General features: G+C 33.3%; 2 protein-coding genes across 2 annotated transcripts in view; one reads left to right on the top strand and one right to left on the bottom strand.

Moving 5' to 3' along the window:
• Positions 1 to 6,575, top strand: part of LOC126965404 (protein expanded) — a 30,805-nt gene extending 24,230 nt beyond the window's left edge. Inside the window, exon 4 of the mRNA XM_050809002.1 lies at positions 214 to 6,575. Coding sequence (XP_050664959.1) covers positions 214 to 3,669 — 3,456 coding nt within the window. The 3' untranslated portion in view covers positions 3,670 to 6,575. The remainder of the gene's footprint in view (positions 1 to 213) is intronic.
• A 1,902-nt stretch (positions 6,576 to 8,477) lies between these two features.
• Positions 8,478 to 14,458, bottom strand: LOC126965410 (uncharacterized). The gene is made up of 3 exons (XM_050809011.1): positions 13,828 to 14,458; positions 13,614 to 13,753; positions 8,478 to 12,200 (listed from the first exon to the last, which is right to left on the bottom strand). The coding sequence occupies exons 1-3, from the start codon at positions 14,042 to 14,044 to the stop codon at positions 10,710 to 10,712; spliced, it is 1,848 nt and encodes a 615-aa protein (XP_050664968.1). The 5' UTR covers positions 14,045 to 14,458; the 3' UTR covers positions 8,478 to 10,709.
• Positions 14,459 to 21,033: the final 6,575 nt, after the last annotated feature.

Here is a 21,033-nt window from a genome sequence, read left to right on the forward strand (position 1 = left end):
TATGGATTAAACCCTAACAAATTAATCTTATTGATACTTCATCAGGTTATGTAAGTTTTAGTCAAATAAAAATCTTCGGCGTATTCTAGATTTGTTTCCTCTTTTAGGAGGAATTACTATCGTTTACAGAGGCAAATTGTGCATGAATAAGTTATTTCTGGTCTTAAGATACTATTTTCCATCATATTCTCAACTTATTTTATTTGTTTTCAGGGCCTAGACGCCAACGGGAAACCATTACTCGAACTTCACCTAGTCCTTCAGTTTCATGTGGAAAGTCCCTTACTCCTACAAGACGAAGTTGGACGACATTTATATTTTTTGCAATTGCTGCAAAACATACGCTCCAGGGACGCGTTACCTGTGGAAATACTTCTTTTACTAATTGGATTAGCTTTACAGGCTGAATACGGTGACGAAGAGTATTATGAAGATAAAGAATATTTTAAAATAGAAGACTATGCACCTGCATCCTTAACTGGTGATTGGGTCAATGCTGCCGTGCGTGCCTGCCACAGAGAACATAGAGGATTGTCTAAAAATGATGCACAAATTAGATTTATTCGTGAAGTATGCCTTCTTCCCGACACAATAAATTCCCACAGATACAGATTAAAGCAATCGAAATCAGAAGTAGAACCCGGGACTGTTTGGCTTCTTGTAACAGCAAAAGGAATCAAAATATTACCCGATAATGGATCTTCATCTGATTTTGTTTGGAGTTCCATAGGCAAACTAAGTTTCGATCGAAAGAAATTCGAGATAAGAACAGAAGAAGGCAAAATAACATTATATTCATCAAGTGAAGACAAATGTAAATATCTATTTGCTTTATGTAAAGAAACACATCAATTTTCTATGAAAATGACCCCAAAATTAAATGAAGTCTTGCGAAACGAGGAAGATGCAAGAAAAAATTGTTTTGCATATTCTAAATCTTTTAACTCAAAATATAGTAAAAATAAAAACGAACAGAGAATCTCACTAATATCTTCTACAAGTTCTAACACTACTTCAGGAATTGTTAGCGACCGGGTACAATCTGAAGATGAATTGGAAATTATGATCGATTCACCTCCAGCCCCTTCAACAGAGAGTTTGGCATTTGCGCATTTATTAGATTCCTCTAATTCATATTTGATAAGAAATAATGAAAGAGATAATCGTCATTTCAATAAAACTTCATCACTACAATTACCTAGGCTAAAAGGACGAGTAAAGAATGAACACGATGAAAAACATGATACCTCCTTGGAAAGCACATTTGATTCTTCGTGTAAATTAGAAGAAACTGTTTCTTTGCCTGACCAAAATGCAAATGAAAGTTTAAGTGATAGTCCCACATCGAGTAAAATGAAATGTACGGGTTCACAATGCTCATCCTCTTGCAGTACTGTTATAATGGCTCGCGCTGGTCTAAGTACACTGAGTAGAGCATCTAATGGAAGTAGCTTAGAACTAAGTTACAGTCACACAGCTCAAAACTCAATATTAAGCGACAACAGTGGTCTAGGTGGTGATGTTGAATTTACTCAAGATACAGCTTCAGCACTTTATGATGGAATAGGTCAACCAGTTACAGTGGCTGCGTCTAGCGAAACAAGTGGAGTATACACCATGGGCAGCTCTGAACTGACTGGACATTCAAAGGACAATTTTTCCGAAGTTAGCCGAACAGATTATAATGAATTGCATTATGGGGGATACAATTTAGCCAAAGATAATGACCTAGCTGACTTCGACAGTGTTTCTTCAATCCTCAAAAATAATTCTAATAGAGATAATCATAATAATAAGACAAGAAGAAAGCCAGATTTATGTTCTAATTCAGATTGTGTGGACGGTAAAAGTAAATTTTGCGATCAGAACTCTACGGAAAAAAGTTCTAATTTTAGAGAACGTACCAATTCTAACGCCAGTGTAGCTTCTTTTCATGGCGACGGAAGCGATCCTACTGACAATAAGCACGATTTACTTAGTGCTAGTGAACTTACCGATTTAATTGTAGGACGTGGTAGTTATCCAATAAATCAATCTGTTAGTGACACTTTTGATTCTGTTTCGGATTACGTGAGATTGCCAATGCCGTATAGACGCGATAGTTGCCTTCAAGGTGAGGAGTCAGGTGAAAATTACCTCAATAATTCTTTCTTTGACAGACCACCCACACCACCTACCCGGCTAGATAGCAGAAAAGGCCTTCATTTATCTTTGCCAAATATATTGGATTTAGATGAAAATTTGTTGCCAAGATATCCAAACAAGCCTCCGCCTCCTTACGAGTTCAAGCATAAAACCTTGACCTCGTGTACCTCGACCCCATCAAAACCTCCACCAGCATATCCCGGCGTATCGAGTTCGAAACTTTCAAGGCAGGCTGAAGAAGAAGTTCCAGCTAGAGTGGTGACATCGAAACCTATGATTACAATACTTAAGGCAGAAGCAGGAGAAGTATGTACTTCCGGCGAACGCACTTTTGCTAGTCCTATGGTGTTGGAGCATCGTTTTCAAAAATCTAAGCGCCACCAGGCTTCAAGCCGTCGAGCAGAACGAACTAAATTAGCTCAAGGATTATCAAATAATCTCTCACCGTCGAAAGAAATCTCACCCAAGGTTGAATCAAATGTGCTTGTAGCAATGATGAAATTAGCACCACCGCCTCCGCCACCTCGTCTTGGGAGACTTCCTCCTCCACCACCCGTGACACGTCTACCTCCACCTCCTCCTCCCCATAACCCCATGTTTCATCAACAGCTATACAGCGATGTCGATTACGTGTACTACCCTCTTCAAGACCCTTTGGTCTCACAACAGAACTACCTCGATCACAAGCTAACAGAATCTCGAATATCAAATATGCACAAAAGTAGCTTGCATTACAGAAGTACGCCATTTTTATCGACGTCCCTTTCGTGTTCATCCACCTATGGCTCCATACAGAATCTCTCAGATTCTTATGTGCAAATACCTGGAACCCGCACTAGTTGGTACTCAATGACAAGCAGGAATTCTACAAGCAGCCATTCGATAAACTTTGAAAGACCACCGGTTACGAACCGAATTGCAGACTTTCCTGGCTTTGTAAGAACTAAGTCACATGAAAATATTATGAAAGAGCCACCACCGATAAAAATGCGACGAATGCCACCACCCCCACCACCGCCGTATGAACACAAGAAAAAAATTGCTTCACATTTAAGAGACAATAAATTCACAAATTCCAATTGTAGTAGTGCGCGTTTAAGTGACGTTCATGGAAATAAAGTGACGAACTCTTCGAATGGTGATCTAGATATAAAGACTCTTAGAGAAAAAAGTAAGAATTTGGACTTACCGTTGATTGCCGCCTTGTGTAATGATCGTTCATTACTAAAACAAACAAAAGCTTTTGGTGTCCCTAAATCAAAACAATCGAGTGATAATGAAAGTGAAAGTGTATGTGTTAAGCCTATTCAAACCACCACCGATAAAGTAGATATTAAGAACAAACCAGAAATTATTAGTAAAAAAGTAGTAACATCGGTTCAGAAGAGAACTCCAGTTCGGAAGCCCACAGACAAGTTGCCTGCATTACCGGGTACGGAAGCCCACACACCCAGAGCTATGTCTAATACTTATGTTACGCATCCGAGTATTGCAAAAGTGAAGAAAAGTCAACCTAGTTCTTAAGTTTCCACAACTAATATTTAAAAGTATATAAACTAAGGAAATGCTTTTGTAGGTATTTGTAATTTTTGACTACCCTGTATTTTTTGCATTACTATTTCCATTTTTGGTACATACAAACTCAGTAAAATTTTGAATATTTGTCAGCATAGCAGATATTTGGTTTATTATCTAAAATGAAATAAGCAAAAGCATGAAAACAAAATTGTTGCCTAAAATATTACTTTACAAAATTAATTTAGAGAACTTCTTCAAGATTCATGCATATACTTTAGCGTACTTTTTTGTCGAAATAATTTCCAAGTTTGATGATTATTTAGGAAATTATTATAGATTTAGCTTGTTCGTTTTACTTCTTCTAAACACGGACGAGTAAAAAACGAAGGATTCCGCGCCGTGATATTAGCAAGCGCACACACTCTCATAACGGTACTTCGTTATGAGAGTGTGTGCGCGGTTACGGGGGATACTAGTTACACAATTTTTTCTCCCTTAAATAATCATATATGGCCACAAATACTTATCGTTCTTACACACTTTCACAACGCACGACAGCATTTTAAAATATTTTATTGAGACGCAAACTGATCTGTCACAGTCTGTGATAATGGCCGCCTATCTGCCTGTAGTAGTGTAAATGTGTGCGTGGGGCTATGTATTTACACGTTAATCGGCTTGTTTTGGTGCTACACTGTTATATAAGGTGACACGGAGTCCTTATTTTTTTTCTAGTCCGTGCTTCCAAATTTCATAACAGCTACGTCATACGCAGCATGAATTAAGATAACTCAGGTTAAAACTTTGACATCGTAACGTTTTTTATAGATTATATTCTGCTTAAGCAATTGACATTCTCATAAATATTATCTCCTAAGCTGCAATTTCACCAAAAAATATACTGAATGCCAATATATTGCCAAAAGGGCTGCATCTATCTCATTCGCACGTTTGGGGAACGCCGAGATAGCACTACGATCATTAAAAACCTACAACGCGACAAAATTGTTCGTTATGTAACTCTTAAGTATTAAACATAGCTTATTTTTAATATTTATTACCTGTTACTTATTACAAATGCTAAACACAAATATAAAGACTGAATAATACATTCCTGCATCGTTATATAAAATTGTACATTCAATCGATATAATTTGTAACGTTGGTAAATTATTTGCAGTTTTTAATTTTTAGCATAATACCTATGCATTTTGCGAAATTTGTTACAAATTAAATCTTTAGTGTGTGTGTGTGTTTTTTTTTTAATTATAGTCTATAAGCCTATTGTAGTTTTAAAAAGATAGCTGTTTTAAAACCTGTATAGAATCTGAAATATTTTTGTACCTAATGTGATAATGTAAAGAATTCAGAAAAACAGATTGTAATTGGAAAAAGAGTTTGTTTATGTTCATAAAAATATATTAATTTCGTAACCGATTAGTCACACAAAACACCTTAATAATAAGATAAACGTGGAGGTATCTAAGGCCAGAGATGCTCCTGTGATTCGAATGGTGTAGCAAAAAGTGTGACCCGGGTGATCTTTTTGTCTCAGGTGACCTGTGATCTCCTTAGTTCTTCAATCCCATAAAAAATGAAATTTCAATAATAACTCTAGTAGCATTCGTAATTTTCACATCGTTATTTACTACCACCCACCAGTCTTATACTTTGTTCATAATTTGAATGGTTATCTCAATCAACGTTACTCTAATAATTCGCTAACTCATTTGTAACACTATTTCATGAAAATATAAATTGTGTTAAATATGTCAAAATTATCGTGGGTATAAATATAACATAAAATGTAGGTAGGTTGAGAAAACTTTCATATTACAGACATAGTAATCGCAAAACAAGGTAGTCTGTTATTTATTCCTATTCCACTAACCGCATTACACAACAATTATTAGACTTTCATAAAATCCTAATATACAATCAAACTCTCGGCGAACGTATTTCCTTATAGTACGAGAGACGGCTACGAGTTTTCTGCAATCATCAAATGTTTAATGAATTTTTTATGCAATTATGAATGGAGAGTATATTTATAACCGAAGGTTTTATCAAAATGTGGCCGCTAGGACTTTTAATTAAACTAATATTACTTATTTTTTTCAATACTAATTGTTGTGCGATTTGTTTTGCGATACTAATGTATAAATAACATGTAAAGTTTAAGATCCGAATGGAAAGCGACCAACACCCATCAGTAGTTTAATAGAGAATAAAAAATATTTTATGTGAAAAAATATAACTAGGAATGATTGTCTGAAAAATTACTGTAAAGGTTATAATTTATAGAAAAAAAAAAAACAGATTTTTATTTGTTTTGTTTGGTTTATTTGGTAAAGATGAGTGCATTTTAATAGTATGTATTGATTTAGCTGTTTTAAAACTGCTAACCTAATTGCTATAAACGGAAAAAATATAGTAAAACTAACGCTTGCGTATTCTTGTAGGCTTGATACTTTCGATTGGTTATGTAATTTGTCTCTGAGACGAATGTTTAATATTCGCGATATATTTTAACAACATAAAATTATATAAAATACTTTTCATCCTGAATATGGATGTGTTAAGGTAGTTTGATATTCGGTTCCTCTACTATTACGATTTACACTATATCTTTTTAGAAGATGGACCATTATAATATTTTTATAAAAAAAAATAATCATAAGTTGAAATACTCACTACAAATAATAATAGTTACATGTATTCGTTATTTTTTAATTATAACATGTATGTAACAGCTGAGTCATTGCTTAGTCCTAGATAATAATAGGAAAGTAATAATTATTTTTGTAATTATTTATTTCACTACAACTTGTACATAGCAATTATTGTTGTTAATTGTAAGACCTTAAAATTTTAACCGTGTAATGTATGTAAAATAAATGGAATTGAAAATTCTTGTGTATATTTTGCTATTATTTTTATGTAACTACTTTGACGAAAATGTGATAGAATCTGTGTTCCATTAAGTGGTAAAAATATCCAACGTTGTATTAAAAATATTCTAATATTTTTATTGACTGCACAAATTTACATCCAAAGAGAATAAAAATATTGAGAAAGGTAGCTCTTGACGTTAATTTCAGGAACAAATCGGGGATACCTTTTCATCAAAAGTCCCCATGTAAGAATAGCAAGATTGAACATTTTTAGAATCTTCGATGACCCCTTCATCTAAAGCGAGTACAAAAATATGGAGCATGTCAAGACTGTGACTAAAGGTCTAAAATGGAGATGTTCAAAATGAAATACCATATTAGGTACCTTATATAATTAATTCTACAGTAGTTTTTGTTTACGATATTGGTTGTGATCACCCCCCACCCTAGTTTCAACGTACCCTTTTTTATGGAAGTGAATTAGTTATATACTAATCGCCATTATAACCCATACATGTCAAATGAAGGGCGAACGTTTTCATTATACCACATTAGAAGCTTACATCTTATGTAAATCCACAATACCCAGTTGTGATAATAACCTGACCATTTAGAATATGTTTTGATCGTTACGTGGCCAATGAGCAATCAGTATTTCGCGCGCGCTCACCTCAGTTGACTGAACTGTTAGCTCTCCGAATAATGTTAGGAGCGGAGGAGGCTTTAAGGTTGATGTCATCAACACAACCTGCTACTCATTTACACAGACAGCTTAGGCTGTATCCAGATGTACCGAACAACGGCGAAAGATATAGCGTGAGTTGAAAGGCGAGTGAAAGGGAGGGTTGCCTTTCGTTCGCTGCACGTGGACAAGGCTTTACAGGAGCGCAGTTCTCTATTTTAAGAAATGATAAGGGACCACACAAGAGCACAGAAAGGATTGATAGCCCTATTATTGTACGTAGGTATCTAAGTACTACTGCGGTGTGAAATATTTTTCATAATCTTATGTACACTTAGGTTATTTCAGAGCTGGGCAGGTACCTACCATTAGAGCATGATTCAATGGTGCCGCATAAGCTACATCGACGGATAATAACCTATATAGATAGGGCCTTCCCTATATGGAAAAAAAACCACCGGGCATGCCGTTCGTATACCTTCAATACCAGCTTCCATTATCAGGGGAATCCGAGGGTTACCGGAATTTTATATATGTACGCTATTTTTTAAGATATTCATGTAATATCGGCCTGCAAACTACTCGGAAAAAAGTTCATAATACCGGTTGGTTGGGGAGAAAAGTTTATTGACAAAAAATAACAAAACATATATATGTAGGTATATAGTGGGGATGGTTATTATTTAAATTTATATGGTGAGATGCAAAGCTGATTTTGGCGGCAAATAATATGACATAAGCCTCTATGAACCTAGGGTTATATTTTAGCCATCGAGTGTATGTGTAATATGGTAAGATTCTTGGTAGATATTCTTTCTTCCACGTACTTTAAAGCTATGGAATGAGCTTCCTTGTGCGGTGTTTCCGGGACGATACGACTTGGGTACCTTCAAAAAAAGCGCGTACACCTTCCTTAAAGGCCGGCAACGCTCCTGTGATTCCTCTGGTGTTGCGGGAGATTGTGGGCGGCGGTGATTACTTAACAACAGGTGACCCGTACGCTCGTTTGTCCTCCTATTCCAAAAAAAAAAAAAACAAAGACAGATAGACAAGACACTTTATTGCATACCATACAGACTTAAAAATATAAGATCCTAAGCTTATTACAGTCAGGTATGCAATGTCAATCGCTTGAAGCGATCTCTTCCAGAAAACACAAAAAACTAAATATTCTATTATTTTAATTCAAGTTTAATAATAGTGCTAATGGTACTGTTTAGGAAAATAAAATATACACATTATTTATTTTATTTAAAACGATTTAATACTATAACATACATAACTCCGTAAATAATGACATTAATGATGAAAATAATTAAAAAGTAATGAATTTCCAAAATCAAAACTGTATCTTAATTATTACTTGACCTGTTCACACCTGTCACAATATAATATCTAGATCGTATAAATTATCTAAGATTAAAACAATAATAAATATGATATTTAAATAAAATACTTTTCAGAGGATTAAAACTTGCTCTGAATAGGTCACGAAACGTCGGATAAAAAAATAATCATAAAAATTTAACGTTTACGTTTTTTTATAGTTTCAATTACACGCGTTTTAATCCTTTGCAAACTATTTTATTTAAAAAGTGTAACACTCGCGTTAGTAAGAAAAATATCATAATTTTTTAAACATGAGTTTCTATATAAAATTAAACAACAAAAAATATCGTATATTTTTTAAAATTTTTTAACACGTAGTCTTTAATAGATTAAAACTGATTGTCCATAATACATTAAAACTTAGTACCTACCTGCTCAGCGTAGATTTATACATCCCGAAAAACATTGGATGAATTTACAGGGCGGAAATTGAGGACAGAAAAGTTGTATGAAAACTATATCTGACGTGGTTTAACACGCATGAACGCACAAAATCTTAGATTGAGTTTCAAGTTTATTTAAAATATATGCAAATCCACTTCTATCATGTTCATCATAATATTATGTTTTTTTGCTAGAATAAAAAAAATACGGTAGGTATTTTTTTCAGACAGAAATACTGGCGAGATTCTTTATAAATCGAAAACTTATAGCAGCTCTCTTTTAAAATAAAGTTTTTTTTGGTTAAAACGTAGTAATAAATTTATTTTATGGCACTGTATCATACTTGTTTCTGAAAGGAAGGAAGAAAATGTGATCGCCCAATTCTGGTGTATTGGGGCATAATACACCCACATAGCAATCACTAACTTTTGCGCTTGAACAATGAACTATTAATTAACCTTTTAAACTTTTGTCAGGTAAACAAAGTTTTAAATAAAAAATCAAAAAAATTTACAAAACTAATTTTGTATACATTTAAAAAAAGATAGGAACCTTAGGCGACTAGAGAGAAAGTAATTCTAATTCAATTATAGTGAGTATTCTTTTATATTTTTGGCAGAGCGATATTAGTAATTACATACTTACATTATCTTAATTTTAAGTTAAATAATAATATTACTTTTAATTTAGGAACAACAATAAAGAGTCACAGTTATAAAAAAAAAATTGAAGGCAAAACGGATACCTTAAAAAGTCTAATAAGACTTTCATTAACTGAATTGAATTTGGAATATTAAGCTTTGAGCTCATTTATCACTCCACTAATATTCTAGAATTAAGTAATAATATAAGATAATTCTAAAACTTTTCAGTAGTTCCTACAATTAAACAGTGTGGAGCTATTAGGCGACATTAAATGAATATACAGGTACAGCATAACTTAACCTTAATCATGAAATAATTTCATAAATAAAAAAAAAAAAACACCTAAACAAACCAATATTCCATAACATCATTTCGGAACACCTGTAAGATTAGGTACTTATAGTAAACGCGAGGTATCATAGGCACTGATAGGTACCTACTTTACCAAGCCGCTCCGTAGCCGTAAGAAGTCGGAACTATTAGATGAATAGCGCTCACGTGAGCCCACATAATAATGGGGTGATTAATATTTTATTTTCTAAATTTATAATTTCTATGTTCGAAAATTGCAAAATTTCAATTATTTACTTTTAATTTTTAGAAATATTTTTGAAGTTATATTTCTTAAGGCGCGTTATGAAAAATGATGAGAGTGAAATTTTAAGATGCGCGAACATCACTGTAATACAAAAGTAACAGGTTGAAGTTGGTTCCTAAAATTTTCTGACGTTTGCGTCATTCGTTATATTTTTTGGTTTCTTCGTCCATTATTAGGACAGGCAAAGGGTTCAAGCGAATACAGCCCTATTCATTATTTAATAATTAATTGTCAAGCTATCTTTGCAAGGTTATTACGAAATTTTCTTTCTAAAAACGTAGAATAGCACGAGGAATAAATCATTTTAATGATTTTTGCTTTGTTAGGCCAAAGAAGTATAAGTTCTTGCATGCATACATAAGTACATACAAACTTTTTTTTGATTACAATTAAGTAGCTCTACTCTTGTGTTCACTTAATGTCGCCATTGTAGAGCCACATTCTATAATATGACCTACTTTTCCAATTTAAACAGAATTGCAGAATTTCGCTGAAAAGTAATTTTATCAAAATACAGAAATTGGCCGAGCAAGGATGAGTTAGTAGCAGCAACTACTGTGCCACCATAGAACATTGATGACAAGTCTGTGGTGATCTCTGTGTTACCTAGATTGCTGACAAACACACATGTGTTCCTTCGAGGATACCACCGCTGCATTACGACAAGGTTATCTTCAGTAGTTTGTATTTCTATATTCTTTAATATATTTCCTTCTTTAATGATTCCCCGTAAATATAGTGTAGGTGTTTTGAACTTTAATTCAATCAGGCTTCTTATGACTTTTAAATATTGATTATTTGGCTCCAACGAAGACTTTCCACTCCATGGTAAAATCGCTGTGTTCTCTTTATTAAAAAATGGCATTGGTACTAGATTATGTACATATTTGTGTTCATGGAAATCACCTTCTATTTCTTGTTTTGCAATTCCACCCAGCCCTACTTCGTCACCATAAAATATTCCAACAGTCCCGGGTAAAGCCAATTCGAGAGCAAACAAGGCTAAAGTATTGTTTTTATGTTTCATTGAGATTCTTTCAGTATTAACATTTCCTATATTCCAATGAACCCAGGGATAAAAAGGTTTGTCCCAAAGAACTCCAGATATTAACTTATCAATTCTATTCTTAAGGCGAGTAATATCTTCATTTATATCTAGGTAAACATCAAATAAATCTATTTTATTTAATAATACAGAACGACTTTCACTTTCTGTTCTATATAAAACATCTTCACTTGCCATTAAAATCTTACCGTTACCAATTATCTCTTTCCAGATTTGAATAGATCTACCAAAAGAAATATCATCAACAAATTTCTCTAAATTTTTTAGGTAAAATCCATCAACCTTTTCTGTTTGTGCCCAATAAACCAAGGCAGCTGTGGTTGGGTCCATGTTAGACACAATTGAGTAATTTGATACAAAATCTAATGGATTTGTAGTACTGGTGTCAAGAATATTAATGACTGGTAAATCTAGGACAAGAAACATATCTTGTTGATGAACAGCAGTTATAAGTTCCTGAAAATCACTCAAAACTCCAATACTTCTATCAATTTGCAGCAACAATGTAGTGTTATAATAATGTTCGGGATAATCATTAGCTTCAAATATGTAGTTTAGTCTGATAGCAGTTGCACCCAAATCTTTGATATAATCTAAGTTTGTAATGATACCTTGTAAATCTCCTATTCCATCATTATTAGAATCTCTGAAACTTGCCGGGAATACTTCATAAAACACTTTACCTTGATACCATGGCAGGTGAGGGTTGCATGTCTTTGGTATTGTAATTACCATGGCTACAATAGCTGCTAAACATGCCATGAGACCAGATACAACAAACCATAAAAGTACTTTTCTTATAACAACCCAATTCCAATTAACAAAGTTGGGTAGTTTTCGGTTATTTAAACTAATACTCCCATTGACTTTTCCTTCAGGCTGAAAAGAAAGGAAAAACGTTAATATAAAATGTTTAACAAAGAAGACTTACTATGGTATAGTTGATTATATAGAGCAGCATTTATTAAATATTACGAAGTGACGTAGCTTCCATGACATTTACCAAGTATTATTGCAATATGTATATTTATTTAACTCCCTATGTTAAATAAATTTATTTCTACAAAATATCAGGGGTGTGCATATCATATACGCAATTAGACAATGACTACCTCGCTATGAACCTAAATTAATATAGTGTTAAAGTAAATTTAGTTTAATTTGGTTTCGTTCTTTGTAACCAAACTTCTATTGAACTCATAAGTTTTTATTAATACCTATGGTAAGCAATCTCCAGGGTCAACTACAACTAGTTAGATTTACAGTGCCTACCTTGCTAGAAGCCCAATGCACACCCTTGCAAAATATGCTCAGATGAAGTATAAAAAAAGCTTATATAACATAACCATATGTATAATTAGCTAGTTGCAGTTTGAATTACCAGTGTTTGTCTCCACCAGCATTTCCACAGCTATTTCTTCAGCAACATAGTAAAGCACTTGTACTACTAAGGATGAAATGTTATTGAATTAGGCATTATCCATAATTATCTAAATTCTGGTTGAAGCAGAGTTATATGTTGCTATTTTACTGAGCAATCCCTAACTCTTAGAAATGCAATTGGGCTTTAGGTGCATTCTGCATACATAGTGCAGACTAACAAACTTGTGAAATTATCAATTAACATACTCATAAGTACTGAGCGAGTACTCTGAAACTGTCATTTGTTACCAAAAAATACCTATAAACCCATTTAATGGAATGGCATTCAGGGAAATTCTGATCACATGGTATGCCTGAGATCGGTGCGATTTTGCCAATCACACAGCATTCTGTCAATGTGTATTATTTTATGTGTTCCTTATAATCACAATAATTTGAGTTAATGTATCAGAAAGCTATTGAAACAAGCTATTAAACCTTGCAAATAAACCATCCTTTAAATAAAATAAGGGTCAGAACTTGATGAGGAAATCTGGTGCTGTACTGCACACTCGGTTTTGGTGTATCTGAAAAATGTGGTGCGCTGGCGCACTGCCGATTTGGGGAAGTTAAATAAGTAATGATAATCACACCGAATTGGCTTTTACACAGATTATCTATAACAGCCAAACTACTCCATTCTTTCAACATAGCCATTATTTCCCTGCAAAAACCTTTAGTCAGACTCGGATGTTCGAACAATCATTGGTCAGGAAATTCATCATAGTTTGCTAAGTAGTCTGTGTCACAAACCAATTGAACTGAAAGGTTGTTAAATAAGGCTACTTTTCAGTTTACTGGGGATCCACGAATTAATAAAAGATTCATTAATTAATATAAAAAGCACATACAGATGTACTTATTTAGTACCTGTCCCATTATCGCATCCCCATTTTTGCTAAGAGTATGATAATCTAACATACTGATATTGTTGATTAATTGAGCACTGACAGGATCCTGAACTATGGAATTAGAATCGCCTGATGAGCTGGAGTCTCCAATGCATGTTTCTAAAAGTAAGAGATAAGAGTTAGTCAGAGAAACAAATAACATCTCGCTGTGAAAACTAATATGGTGTATTTACCTGAATTCCCAGTGTTAACACTTTTATTATCATCATTGTTAAGGGTGATAAATGGTCCTTCAGTCATTTCTTGAGACAATGGATGCTTAAAATCAAGAGCGGTCGAGCTAGGGGTCAAAAGAAGACAGGTTGAGGATTCAACACCATGTAGATAGTCTACTGCCTCAACAACACTAGGACCAATACTACTTTTACCAGGATCAGATATATTATTCATAGCTGTGCTTTGACGATTGTAACTCAAAGCAATGCAAATCAATATTAATATTAAAAAGAAATGTTGGGTATGCACTGTTCAATTGATTTTATCTACTCAAAGAATATAATGGAAGCAATGGAAGTGTATTTTTAATGTTGGATAGTTCTTCTTATTATGTATTAGGATTTTTTTTAATTTCTTTAAAAAATTTTTTAATTATTGCCCAATAAGGGCAGACTACAGTCTATAGGTATAGACCAAAGAGAATTAAACCAGCCTAGGGAAACTAAGAGAAAGCGATTCACTCGATTGTACGAAACTATTCATTAACGAAATCATTGATATATTGACTGATGACGGCTATAGTCTTGTAAAAAACCACCGGCGTTAACAACTGGTATTCATAGGAGCAGAAAAAGGCTATTTATATTGTGAACTATTATAGTGAGAGGTCATTTCATAATCATGATGCATCTTTTCTCGAGAATGTTATAAAATACTGTAAATTATTTTAAAGTGTTTTTGTCTATTGCAAAGTAAATGCATATCAGACAAATAATTTAAAAATGCACCGAATAAAATAAAGATGACTTGGAATGTGATTAACTGGGAATCTGGAAGAATGAAAAACCGTAACATTGAATACAATCAATCAATAAACAATACTTTAATTCAATCACAGCAGGAAGTTGCTTCTGCTTTTGAGATTTTTTTTCTGACATTCCAATTTCTATCACAAGCACTCTTGTCTCCTCCACCAGTGTTGCTGAGTCACTTCTTCTGGAAAATGTTAGAGAATGTCGACAAATTATCAATTTTAGTTTTGTTAGCCCTGGAGAAATAATTAAAACTTTTAATTCTCTAAACATGAAAAAATACTGTTGGTATATGGGGCATTTCTGTTAAAATAATAAGTTCAATAATTGATGTCATAGCACCATATCTTGCAATAGACTTTAATATTCAAGTGTATTAATCGTGGCGTGTTTCCTGACCTTCTGAAACATAGTAAAATTACACCAATATTTAAGCCGGGATAGGTACTCATCTGATCCGAATAACTATCGTCCTGTGTCGATTTGCCGACCCTTAGTAAAATTTTTTGAAAAAATAATTTTAATCCAAATGCTAACTTACTTAAATCTCATGAGTTACTTCATTTCAAACAATATGGCTTTACTTTATGCAGGTTTTGATCTAATCAATAATGCCACTATGGCATAAAAGTAACTGCACCTAATCTTCTGATTTCATATCTAAACAATAGAATTCAGAAGGTAGACGTGAATGGCAGGAGATCTCCTAGGACTCCTCTCAGTATGGGGGTACCACAAGGGTCTATTCTCGGACCGTTCCTCTTCCTTATTTATATAAATGATCTTCTTAATCTTACAGAGAAAAAACATAAGGTAGTATTGATTGCGGATGACACTCCACTGATTTTCAAAGTGAAAAGAAACCAAACTATGTATGACGAAGTGAATGATATTCTATCTGAAATCGTGTAGGTACTGATTTAGCGCTAATAACCTATTGTTAAATAGTTTTAAGAAGTTTCAAGAAAACGATATATATAGAATTTAACGTACCAAATATCTAAAAAGTTTATGCAAGTGCTTTGTTAAACGGATAGGTGATAAAACCGGTGGAATCTGCTATATTTCTTGGCATTACTCTGGATTCCAAATTACAATGGGGCCCCCATATTGAAGGATTGGCGAACATACTTAGTTCTGCAGCATACGCGGTTAAAAAGATTAGACAAATAACTGACGCCACTAGTATACTTTACTTATTTCTATAGTATTATGTCCTGTGGTTAATTACTATGGGGTAACGCTGCCAATATTAATACAATATTTGTGCTGCAGAAGAGGGCTATTCGCGCTATTTATAACCTAGGTCCTAAAGAATCATTGAGAGCAAAATTTAATGAAATTAACATCTTGACTGTTGCTTCTCAATATATTCTTGATAATGTTATGTATGTTTATAGGTATAAGTGAATGTGCTAGAAACTGTCATCATAATGTTAACACCAGGAACAGACATAAGCTTATAATGCTTACTACTCGGCTAAGTCGAGTTAGTAAGTCTTTTGTGGCGCGATGTATATGCTTTTACAACAAGAAAACTTTCAAAACACAAGTATTACGTTATTTAAAATAATTGTTAAGAAGCGTTAATGTGGTTAAGGTTACTATAACATAAATGACTTTCTTAATGATACCACAGATTGGGAATGGAGCGACCGCCCTCAGGCTAAATAATAAGTTTAATTGTACAATATTACTTTGTATACATATTTTTTGATGAAAAAAAGCCCGCTAAGTTTGTTGCACCCATTCTTCTCAGGCCTGAGGCATTAATTTTGGAATGAGTGGTAGTTTTTTTGACTTTCAATAAGTGATGTCACACCCTATTTTGAATAAAAATATTTGAATTTGATAAAAATTATGGATTGATTCCAACCGTATATATTTATTATATTGGCAGCTCTGATATTACGTCATTAGTTGATTAAGTTTGTATCCAGCTTTAGTGCAATACAAAACAAGCAATATTTGTCATTATTTTCTATGGCACTCCCGTGACGTAGTGTTCAAATTCTCTTGTCGTTCGCTTTCAAATTTAGCCGGATTATATTTCATCGCCAATCGCCATACTGTAATTACGTATGTACTACAATTTTAAACTTATGTCTAATGATTCATACTAAACTAAATTTGAATTCGCCTCTTATTACGTAGTAGTTACATCCTTTTTGAATTAAACCACTACGTCCAGTCCATACCGCCTAGTCTTTCGTTACGTATATTGGATATTTCCGAGTTCCAATTTCTTCGACGTCTATTATTAGAACAGGCAATTACAGCCAAGTCTTCAGTAAAAGTTTTCTGTGGTCTTCAGCGTTCTTTTTCTTTTTTCTTGCCTTCACATTTCACGTCCGACAAAAAAGTTTTGAGGCCAAAGCCAAATCTTTTATGATACTTGTTTTACAATTCTGACTTTTTTTCACATTGAAAATTGTGTTTAAATAAATAATTAAGGGACTTGTCCTCTGCCAACCGGACGAATAAAATGAATTAGTCATCCGATTTTAGGATGAATAATATTTTTTTTTTTATTAGGCTTAAGTTAAGTTAAGTTTACTAACAATAGTTATAAGTTTGTTTTAATTTTTAAATTTAGTTTAACTTAATTATGAAATTTAGTATGTGAATAAAAGGCTTTTTTATTTTATTTTATTAATATTAAATTAATAGTCCACTTAAATTTTTGCAACGTCTCTCTTCTGATTTTTTTACCTATTTGATGACTATGTTCATCAGTCGGAATGAGTATATTTTATTTTATTTTCTGATTCCTATAAAAAGTATTAAAAAACTAATCATAATACATTTGACTGATCTTTAAATTACCTACTCAAATATATTACGAGAATTTTTTTTTTTGTTTTAGATACTAAGTTTGTTAAATTATAAACCATACTCTCAAATATTTTGGCAAAACGGTTTAATATACTTACTAATTTAGGTAGTTTGTTGCCTCAGTCATGTCACCTGCTTTATTTAAGAGAGTGATTTTAGCAATTTTCCAAAGCTCAGGAAAAACCCCTTAACTTAGTGATTTGTTTATAATACTTGTCAACGGTAGGTACTTTCAGAGTACTTTTAAACCTCTTAAAAATATTGGTGGTATCATATTATAGTCCACTAACTTTGTTAATGTCAATTTTGTTGATGTGCTTATACACTTCATATTATTCAGAAAACTTAATTGAACATATTGAGTAACTGGAACTTGGAAAATTTGGATTATACGCTGTAGTTGATTTATTAGACTTGTAAACAGATGAGAATTATTCAGAAAAAGAATCGATATATTATTTACAGAGCTAACAGTTTTATTCAAATATCTAATTTACTCAGGCAGATCAAAGGTTACGTTAAGTTTAGATTTGGTGTATCGCCAAAATACTTTAACATTATTTTTAAGACCGTACTCTTAATTACGTATTTATGACCGGAAACATTGGTTGAGAGAGAGGGTATTATAGAAAAAGACTATGAAATCATTATGCATTGCAGTCATCAATCAGCATCACTGTACCAATCAATGTTACCTATTTCTGTGAAACATTTAGCGTAGCCAGTTTTTCTAAAATTTAATATGGGCAAAAGTCTATTCTGACTTAAATGCTTGAATAAATCTATAGTAAAGTCAATTGATGGGAGAAAGATATCTTCTAGTCTGCATATAGGAATAGTGCGAGTCATGTTAATTACATTCAGATCTGTGCATATTAATCCTATATAATAATATAATTAAAGAACATTATTACATTAAGTAAAATATTTGTTTCATAAAATTATTAAGGAAAGGTACTTTACCTATCATTGTTTTTCAGAGCAATGTTCGTATGCTAATACAATATATATATAATATATATATATATATATATATATATAATACTTATATACCTAGTATCATGTACCGTGTAAGTTCTGCGTATAGGGACAGGGCTACAATCTCTGAAAAAGTCTATGCATGATTTACAAAATAAAAATGCCCGATTTTCAAGAAAAATGCAGGGTTATAATTAAATAAAATGAATGCATGGTAGGAGGAAAAAAGGCATCACTAAATGAAATTTTTAATTTAAAATATAAGTTTTCACATAAATTTGAGTAGGTAATAAATAATCAGCCTAAAGTAGTATGATTTGTTTTTGAAATATAAAAAAAGAATCAGAAAATTAAATAAAAACTACACTTCGACTGAAGGACTGACGTCCATGGTCTATTCTATTCTATTCTTTCTAGTGGCTTCTGTGGAAGGGGAACCACAACTCGCCAATGTCACGTTTCAGTAGACCAACAAGCTTAGAGTGTGTCATTTGATCGGTGTAAACGAATTTATAAGTGATTATAGTAATGACCGGTGCCCAGAATCAAAACAGATTTATTTTCTTATTATACCTGAAAGAAATATACATGCTGTCAGATTATAATGGACAAACACTGATAATATTACTTATATAAAACATTTATTGTGTTAGTTATAACTTAATATTATTCTGTTTAATATATTTACATAAAGTATTTACAAAAGGAGTGAAAACAAAGGTGAGGAGGCATTTCATGGAGGTGGGGCGGGGAATTTCAGGAGGTATAAAGTTGTACAAGGAAGACTTCATTAAAGGGCAATTAAAGAATAAATGGTCTACATTTCCCTCATCAAGTCCACAGTCACATAGAGAATGGTCTCTAATTCTTAATTTGGCTAGGAATACTGGAGTGCAAGAGTGGTTTAAGCGTAACCGGCAAACTGTTGATATTATTGATTTATTGGGGAATCTAAATTTCGAGAACCACGGTTTTAAAGGGATTACAGGTTGTATATCACCATAAAAGACGCCTTTAGCAGTTTTGGAAACCTGCCAGATGTTTGACCACCTCTCAAACATATTTATTTTCAAAGTGGAGCACAAGTCATGAGAGAAGATTTGAGAATGTTGTTGGGAACCTGTATGAGCAGCTGACCTGGCACAAGCATCAGCATTTTCATTGCCGATTATGCCTGCATGGCCTGGTATCCATGCTAGAACTATGTTGATGTTGAGATCATAGCACTCTTTCAAGTTTTCTCTTATCTTAAGTATAATTGGAAACCTACTTTTTGAGCGAAATGGATTTGAGAGGATGGATTGATGGCAGCTTTTGGAGTCTGATAATATAATAGAATTGTTTAGGCCATGGGACTTAATAAATAAAATAGCTTCAAGTATAGCAATTGCTTCCCCTGTGAATACCGAAGTGACAGTTGGGCAGCTATAACTTAATACAATTCTTGTGGAGGGGATCCATACTGCAACACCAACTGGGCTCATGTGTATTTTAGAAGCATCAGTGAAAATCTTATGCCAATTTTGGAAATCTGAATGCATAACATGAGAAAATGTTTTGTTAGCTTCTATGGTGAACTTATTAATGCCCAGATCTAAAATTATTAAGGGTTGGAAGTGCATTGAAAGGCATTGAGAGTAGCGGTAATTTCGAAAGTTGAAAAAAGGGGTTAGGGAGTTGAGAGTACAATAGGTAACTATGGGCAAGACATGATCTCTTATCTTGAGAAATTTGGTTATTGTTGTATAGGCCAACTAATTGATCTAATTTATGCAGCAAAGGGTGATCCCGGAATTCCGCTAATTTAAAAAACAGTTTATTAGCGAGGAACTGTCGACGAAGCGAGAGGGGAGGTTCTACACACTCGACCTGCATAGCATTAATAGAACTAGATTTCATAGCTCTTAATATAATGCGCAAACATTTTGCCTGTAAATGCCATGTTGAATTTGAGTATTTGTTTAGAAATTTGAGCCTACTACTGCCTAGAAGTTAAGTAAGTAAAATTAAAGTTCAAAGTTCAACAGTAAATTAAATAAGTATCTAATTCTGCGTAGAAATAAACCAACCGGACGCATAAAATTAATTTGTCGTCCGATTGTCGGATGAATAACATTCAAATTAATCGTCCGCTAAAACTATTTCATCGTCTTTCTTCTGTGAATTTTTTTTACTTACTTCATGACCATGGATGTCAGTCCTTCAGTCGAAGTGTGGTTTTTATTTAATTTTCTGATTCTATATATATATTTAAGAATCAGTTTATATATATATATATAATATAATATATATATAATATTTGCCACTACACGGTCAGCTGCTACGAACTATAGGCGCCGCCCGACCGTCACGCGACATGCAACACACAGACCAAAAAGTTCGAGACGATGTTATAAAAGTTTCACTTTAAAATCTCATCGCTATAAAACCTATTTCAGCCCTTTACACGTCATCAGCGTAAATTGCTCTTTTTCTTGTGTGACTACGATAAAAAATATCCATTTGCTTATGCATTCTCCGTCTACGATATATCATTAAAACGATTTTTGGTATCAATAAATCGATTCTGCGATTATTCGATCCCGATTCCAGCGCTAG

Source organism: Leptidea sinapis, chromosome 7, assembly GCF_905404315.1.
Source record: "Leptidea sinapis chromosome 7, ilLepSina1.1, whole genome shotgun sequence".
Taxonomy (NCBI): domain Eukaryota; kingdom Metazoa; phylum Arthropoda; class Insecta; order Lepidoptera; family Pieridae; genus Leptidea; species Leptidea sinapis.